The sequence below is a fragment of the Octopus bimaculoides genome, chromosome 9 (assembly GCF_001194135.2).
Source record: "Octopus bimaculoides isolate UCB-OBI-ISO-001 chromosome 9, ASM119413v2, whole genome shotgun sequence".
Taxonomy (NCBI): domain Eukaryota; kingdom Metazoa; phylum Mollusca; class Cephalopoda; order Octopoda; family Octopodidae; genus Octopus; species Octopus bimaculoides.
In genome coordinates, this window is record NC_068989.1 from 79,641,691 (window position 1) to 79,650,678 (window position 8,988).

The 8,988-nt window shown below is 35.3% G+C and overlaps 1 protein-coding gene across 4 annotated transcripts in view; it reads right to left on the bottom strand.

Moving 5' to 3' along the window:
* The window catches only part of LOC106872195 (gonadotropin-releasing hormone receptor), a 787,632-nt gene that overhangs the window by 117,473 nt on the left and 661,171 nt on the right, over nt 1-8,988 (bottom strand). For all 4 annotated transcript variants that reach the window (XM_052970806.1, XM_052970807.1, XM_052970808.1 and 1 more), the window contains one exon: nt 1,724-2,384. In XM_052970806.1, coding sequence (XP_052826766.1) covers nt 1,724-2,215 — 492 coding nt within the window. In that variant the 5' untranslated portion in view covers nt 2,216-2,384. The remainder of the gene's footprint in view (nt 1-1,723; nt 2,385-8,988) is intronic.

The window sequence follows — 8,988 nt, forward strand, 5'->3', positions numbered from 1 at the left end:
TATATATATATATATATATATATATCGGCATCACTTCAAAGAGCACCGTGATATTACACGTTATAAACGTTTAATACAAAATGGCTAATACTATCCAATTCACATATATCCATATACATATTTATCTATGTATGTATGTATTTAAATGTGTGTGTGTGTATTTATGACAAGCTTTTTCCAGTTTCAATCTACCAAATCTACTCACGAAGCTTTAGTCGCCATGGGGATAGAGAAAATAATGGCCCAAGGCACCTTGCAGTGGGATTGAAACCAAAACCATAATCTACACATAAATTTCTTTTTCCTAATGTATTTAAAATTAGTTATTGATATATCACCAATAATCGTGTATATCGCAAAGTTTATGTATTTATGCAATTTTATTAACCTTATTCTTTGTATTTCATGTTAGATTCAGCTTAAATTTTTACTTTCCTAATTTGTATAATCATTAAGTTATATTCCATATAAATTAGTTATGAATTGGACAGTATTATCCAATTTGCATTTAACGTTTATAGCGTGTAAGCACACAGTAGTTTTTGAAGTGATGCCTATAAATAAATAAATAACTCTAAAGCCACATTATACATATATACATATATATATACATATATATATATATATATATATATATATATATATATATATATATATATATATATATATATACACTGATATATATATATTGACACATATATAATACATGTGTAAGCATACATATACGAATATATATATATATGAGTATACATGCATACATATATGTATACATAAATGAACACATCCGCATATGAGCGTATATTTCTGATGCCATTTGTACAATATTTATCGCACTATATTTGTCATTTAATGTATTAAAATTAGCTTACAATTAAGTTGTCCAAATGACTGCTTAGATTATACAGGTATGCTTTTATATTAGCCTTACTGATTCCTTTTATGCCGGATTTAATTTAAATTTCCTTTACTCTGATTTGTGCAATTATTCACTTAAATTCCTGTACGAATTATGTGTCTATTTAGTATTAAATTGAAATGTTCATTGTATTTTGAAATTTTGGTTCTGACATCAGGAATATGCTTTTGTGACATGCCACTTCTTCGTATTATTCAGTTACGAAGCATCTATCTATCTATCTATCTAGGGTCGATTTGTTCGACTAAAGGCTCTGCTCCAGCATGGCTGCAGTCAAAGGACTGAAACAAATAAAAGAATAAAAGAATACATATGCATGCCTAATCATTGAGAGGTACAAAAATGTATTACATCCGCGATCATTTTGACGGTTTTATGAATTACAAATTTTCTTTAGAAGGTTCAAATCGTGCCCATACCCTCTTTATTTAAGAAATCAAATATTTTGGAACTTTTCTAAACACAAAAGCATTTCAATCGCTGAAATCAAGATTTTGAGTGGAAAAAGACAAATAAGATTACAAGAGTCAGATATGGCTGTGTCGTTAGCAGGATTGTTTTGCAACCACGTTGTTTCGAGTTCAGTACCAGTGCACGGTACCTGTGGCGAGTGTGTTCTACTATAACACCGAGGCGACCAATGCCTTGTAAGCGAAATTGGTAAACGGAAACTGTGTGGAGACCTTCGTGGATTTGAACCCGAAACAGCATGTTTGCAAAGCGTAATTGTTAATCATATGGCTATACCTGCACCTATATATTAGTTATTTCAATAATATAAATATATAAATAACAGTATTCACTTACCTGCGGTATACTGAAAATAGCACTGAGGATCCACGCCATTGTGATCATGATACGTACTCTAAGAGGTGCTTTACTGCGGCTCATTGGCGAGAGGATGGCAAAACATCTATCCAACGCTATGCTTACTGTTATGTAAGTGGATAAATGTAGACCAAAAACTGTAAGATACTTCATAATCTTGCACATTGTATTTCCTGCCAGCCACTCTACAGTAGCTGACCATATGATGTCCATAAGTATGTTGAAAAAACTGACCATTAAGTCAGCAATGGCTAAATTCAGGATTAAGCTTTGTATTGTGGAACGCGATCCTCTAATTCTGAATATCTGTATAATTACAAGAGTGTTTCCAAAAAAGGAAATCACAAAGACAGTTCCGAGGACACACAGCTTCGATACATATACATTATCAAAGCGAGGAGCATCAGGTAAAGGAGTAGAAGTTATGTTATATGTCATGTTATCAAACATGGAATCGTTCAAGTAATCCATATTGGATTTTTGTATAACCACACGGTAATCGATATTTCTGGAAATGTTCGTTGTCTTTTAAAGCGTAAATGTCATTAGAGTATCCTGTAGAATTACCACATAAATATATCTTCAATTAATATCCTGAAGGTCAGTATCCATTGTTTTAATAAATTCCATCGATTTGTATCTGAAAATATTAAAGAGAAACATAAGGAATATAGAAAAGGAATCACTTTCATTTAAAAAGTTTAAAAATTGATTAATTTGTGTACATACATATATGAGTATGTAAATGCAGGTAAAAAATACTATAGATATTTAAACATAGTCTAATGCAGTAATCCAGCTTGATATCTTTGACAGTCAGTTGACATACGAGATAAGCTGTTATCTTCATTTCTACAATGGTAACTGCAAACTTATCCCATTGTCTATACAGAGATACAAAAAATACTTTTCATTTGAACTCTTGTTAGATTCATTATTCCGAGATGTCTTTGGCTGATGAGTTACACGATGTCGAAAAACTGGGAATGTCAGAATTTTGTTACGTTAAGGAATCGAGTGTGCTATGAACACACATCTGTCTTAAAGTAGAAGTTGTTCTCCTTTGACAAAACACAACAGAGAATAGCAAATTTCAGTTCGACCCTGGAGTAGCGAGAGAGAATGAATTTGTAAGCCATAGTTTTAACTCTCGTTGTTCACCGTGCATATGGCCATTTATTATTTTTGAACGTGAAACGACAAATATACATGATGCACACATACGCACATGCATAAACATACATAGCAGTTAGACCAAGGCATATATATGAGATATTTAATCACTAAGAATATACAACAAATATGCAGGTACTGAGAGCAATGAATTTATATCTAGGCGAATGAAAGAAACTGGGAAAATGAACTTTAACGATAATACACGAAAAAAAAAAGATTGAATATTTACTACAAGTTAGCACTCTAGAGTTGTAGATGCTTTGGCGAATAAATCCCCTTGTCAGCAGCCGTTGAGCTTAATGCATTTAGATTTTTAAATTATACGATATGGAGCTAGTGACAGCATGAGTGGTTGGTATATAAACTAACCAGGATTTGACAAATGGAACGAAATTGTTACTATATATATATTAGCTAGTATTAATAGCCTTTTTAGAAGGGTGATGAGAATATTTCAAAAGGCCAGCCTTGGCAAATTCTGAGTCACGCTGAATCTCCCTTAGAATTATTTTAAGTGTTACGTGTATTTGTGGAGAGGTCAGCCACTTGCATGTTAATTTCGCGAACAGGCTGACCCGTTCATCAGATCAACTGGAACCCCTGTCGTCGTAACGGGCGGAGTGCCACGCACACACACACACACACACACACACACACACACACACACACACACACATATATATATATTTATATATATATAATTCAAAAAGACGGACCAAGTACGTTCACGACAATAAAAACATACGGACAGGTGGGCGTTTGAAAGATGGACAGGAAAACCAGGATGGAATATTCGTGGCTTTCTATTCATCAGTCAATCTTCCAATCATCATTACAGTTTTCGCTTGTTACACTTGAGACTGTTCAAAATTGCTAAGGGCATTATATGTTTGGAAGAAAGCGAGCGAATATGTGCGACAACACGAACAAGAGAAAAACGAGAAAGCAGAGAAAATGTTACACGATTACAAATACAAACAACAAGACTAAAAATAGGTGTCTTTCGACTAAAAAAACAAGTTAAGCTAGTGTGTGAAGTGGAAACCTTGCAGCAACGAACATACATGAAAGTCAGGAGACAGGAAAATAATGTGCTGTGCGAGCGTCGGTCAAGCCAAGAAAGAAAGATCATGCTTGGCCGAGTACCGATCACGTAGAAGGAACAGAGAGAGGTAGGAGGCAGAGGGATTGAAGAATTAGGGAAGGAACTTACATATGAAGCAGCTCTGCTAGTGACCTGTGTGTGTAATTGTCTTCAGTGCGTCATCGAACAGTTCTCTAACGCAAACACTGTGTTCAACCTCACCAGCTACATAAAAAAACCTAAGATTATGACTAAGACTTCTCCACATTGTCTATGTCTATCAAGATCTCCACAGTGAAAGGTGTAGGTAACTTCATGTATCCGTTTTTAATCATATCTAACAACTTGTCTCAAAATGCAATGATTAATGCATGGACTAGCAGCACTGTTCCTGTTATGATTAAACTCACCAACAGAGTGTGCAGGAAACAAATACTCTCACAGAGCAGCAAATTGAATATTTATCAATATGTTTTGTCAGCAACCTACAATATGGTAGCGAAAAGTGGACCATATAAGTTAGTAAAGTGAAGAAGTTCAAGCTTTTCACATTAGATTACTTCCCAAAATAATTAACATCACACGGGAATTTAAAATCCTCAATTGTGAGGTACTTGTTAGAACAGAGGCGAAAAACGTATCCGTAATGTTCAACGAGTGTCGTTTGCATTAGTTTAGTGATTTAATTGCAATCCATATGAAGTCATGCGTGACCAAATTGAGATCTGGTCGTGCCCAACGGTCCACCCGTCATTAGAGATAGGAACTATGCAAAAAAGACTTCAGTTCTGCGTTCGTTGAAATATGAAAGGATATAATATCGAGCTGTTTATGCTGGTGACATTCTGCATAAAGTTTTAATACGGAGGAGGTTTGAAATCAATTTCCAACACGATAAGAGGAAATGTGAAAGGTATGACCTTCCTATGACAATTCAGTAACCACCTGTAGTGGCTGCTGCAGCGGTCGATTATATAAGTAGGAGCTACGCACTGGCGTCGGTGTAATCGACTTAATCCCTTTGTCTGTCCTTGTTTGTCTCCTCTATATTTAGCCCCTTGTGGGCAATAAAGAAATACATAAACCTGTACAGACACCATGTTCGACGTGTGAGCATAATGATACTGTAGGAAGGGACAAACGGAGGAAAGAGGCGAAAGAAGAAAAAAGAGGAAAAAGAAATTTTGGTATTGTTCCAAGATGAACGGAGATCAGAGATGTAATGAAATCGTAAACATTCACACGCAAACACACAAAGACAGACACAATCATATACGTATATATAGATGGGCATAGATACACACTTACACACATACTAAAAATATGAATATTTTTGCTTGATCTTTATAATTAAGAGTTATTCAAAGGTGGCGAGCTGGCAGAACCGTTAGCACTACGGAAAAAAAAATGATTAACGATATTTTGTCATTACGTACTGTATTCAAATTCCGCCGAGGATGATGAAATAATGCCTGTTGAGTGCCGAAGCCGATTACATCGACTTTGTCTCATGAATTACTGGCTTTCTGCCAAATTTTGAAAAACAGGACTAAAGGCGTCGAGCTGGCAGAATCGTTAGCACGCTGGACGAAATGCTCAGGAGTAGTTCACCCGTCATTACGTTTTAAGTTCAAATTCCGCCGAGGTCGACTTTGCTTTTCATCTTTTCGAGAACGATGAAATATGTACCAGATATGCACTGGGATCGATATAATAGACTATCTACTACCCCAAATTTCAGGCCTTGTACCATAGAAGAAAGGATTATTAGGTTCTTATATACTGTTCGCAAGAACAATGCGCCAATATCCACAGACATTATGCTTCTAGACATTCACAATCCTATTTTCAAATTAAACTGTTGTAGCATCCTATAGTCTACGCGTTTTACAGTAACTCGCAAAGGATTTGGGAAAAATTTTATAAGTGATAAAATCCTCGACGCCGAGTTTAAAATACTATGACAGAAAATCCTGGTAGATTTCATGTCATGATATAGATTTTTTGTACTCTTTTTAGACGTGAATATCTGTGTATTTAATTTAAGTTTGTATTTTGCTGTTAGTAAAGCTTCAATAGTTTTTCCTCCAATTTTTGTGCTTTGGAATTTTGTTATATATTTTAGTATTGCCTAATAATGTTTATCTAGTCAATTTTATCATTTTATTTTGTGTGCTGCTTTATAATAATGATTTACAGTAATATAACTACAAATCCAGTATTCATATATATATATATATATATATAGTTATTAATATTTCTAAGTCTCTCTAAAGGAGACTACGGCAGCGGTACTGGAAATTAATAGTTATCGCCAAGCCAACATGGCAGTCCCAAAATTAGGACGAAAGCCATATATATATATGTATGTATGTATGTATGTATGTATACATATATGCATATATACATATGTTCGTGTGTTTGTGTATCTGTGTATGTATATATGTTTGTGTGTATATATATATATATATATATATATATATATATATATATATATATATATATATATATATATTTAAATTTCTGGAAGATATTATACACACACCATACATATATAGACTCAAACACACACGCAGCACACAGAAATATACGAGAATTGTTTATCAGCCATTATTTTATTGCTAATTTAATAACGAATCGGATATATCAGAGGAATATCTTTAGGAGTAATGTAACTTATATGAAAATCACTCTAAGCCCAGGAACTTATCACAAATGTGTCTTTTGTTTACGCTCATAAAATAAACAGCCACATAAATAACTTGATAATCACGCACATACATACTGGCACTTCTTACCTCTCTCTATGGCGTATCCAAACATTGATGTTTAAAAATTTTACGATATTAATACACAAAATACACAATTCATTTATGTTTCTATCTTGAGGCACGATCAAGAAAAATCCAGCAATCGACTAGGATTTTCCATTGTCTTTAACATACAGAAATAACTATACATACATATGCAAATTTATTTATACATGCATGCATATGTATAACATCATAAATATACATATGTATATGAAACATATATATATATATGAAACAATGCAGGTATGTTTTTGATATATGAATACATATACATATATGTATATATACATTATATACATGTATGTGTGTGTGTGTATGTATATATATACATACAACTGTGCTTGTATAAATGTAAATGAATGGACCCTATAAACAAAAAATATACGTACTTATGTGCGTGCACGCGTGTGTGCGTGTGTGTATAGGGCGTGAGTATATGTGTGTGTATATATGCGCTTCTATATATAAATACATACATACATATATACATATATATATGTGTGTGTGTGTGTGTGTGTGTGTGTGTACATATATATAGGTATATATGTCTGCATGCGTGTGTATATACATATTTGTGCATATGTGTGTGTATATGTGTATATGTGTGGATGTACCAGTAAATATTGATGGATGCGTATATGCACAAGTCGAAGGCACGTGGTTTAGTTGTTAGGGTATTCGACTCACGATCGTAAGGTCGTGTGTTCAATTCCCGGCGACGCGTTGTGTCCTTGAGCAAGACAGTTTATTTCACGCTGCTCCAGTCCACTCAGCAGTACCTGCATTTCAATGGACCGGCCTTGTCACACGCTGTGTCACGCTGAATCTCCCTAACAACTACGTTCACAGTACACGTGTCTGTGAATTACTGAGCCTCCTGCACGTTAATTTCACGAGCAAGATGTTCCGTTGATCGTATCAGCTGGCACCCTTCGTCGTCGTAACCGACAGAGTGCTCTATATGCACAAGGGTATATATGTGTATGTATATATAGGTATATGTCTGTATACGCTTATGTATTTACATGTGTGTGCGTATATATATGTGTGTTTGTGTGTGTGTGTGTTTATGTGTGTGTGTAGGAGTCGGTGTAAGTGTAAATATGGATGGGTGCGTATATGTACACAATCCGAATGACACTAGTGCGTATATAAGGAGTGTGTATGTGAGTGAGTATGTGCTTATTGACAGGATGAGCGATGAGCAACATTTTGTATGTATGTGTATATATATACACATATATATATATATATATATCTGTAAATAATATGTGACAATTATTCGGTAGCCATGATAAAACACCGAGTTTTGGGTGTCGGGGCGAAAACCCACGCCGCCATTTCTTTAGTTATCAGGCCATCGAAAAAAACGCTATGAAAATGGCCGTTAAACAAAGGGAAATTACTGTAACATTGACCGTTAATAAGACAAAAGGGCTATTAGAATGACCGCTAAGTTAGGGGAGGGAGTAAAGGTAAAGGAATAAAAATGTCCATGGTATTCGTGTAAGCGCACCAGTCCATACATACACATGCGCGCCCGTACACCCACGTACATGCGCCTATATATATATATATATACTCATCCACCCTCACTTGAAACACACACGTACTCACCTACACATTCGCCAAAAATATATACATACTCGCATACACGCTCGCACGCACACACACGCACACACATGCACACACACGTGCCGCAACACGCTCGAAGACATGCACACGCGTGCAAAAAAGGTTCATACACACCTCTATATACGCAGATGCACAAGAAAAACAGGGCTAAAGGCAAAATACAGAAAAACACAACACACAACACACCACACATCACCACACGACACCCACCCCAACCTCACATCCCAGTCTGACTTACCACACCCCCTACTCCCACATCGTCACCCCAAACCCACACCGCACCCTCACATCCTCTACACTCCAACATCACACACCACACCACACACCACCACACTACACACACCACACCACCACACCACTACACGACATCGCACCAGCCTGCACACAGTAGCATTGACCACTTCCCATATATAATATGTAACAATTATTCGGTTGCCAATAATTGTCACATATATTACAGATAAATTCCTCTATTTACATAATATCGAGGTCTCATTATTTTTTTGTTGTTGTCATACCATTACTATTAATATATA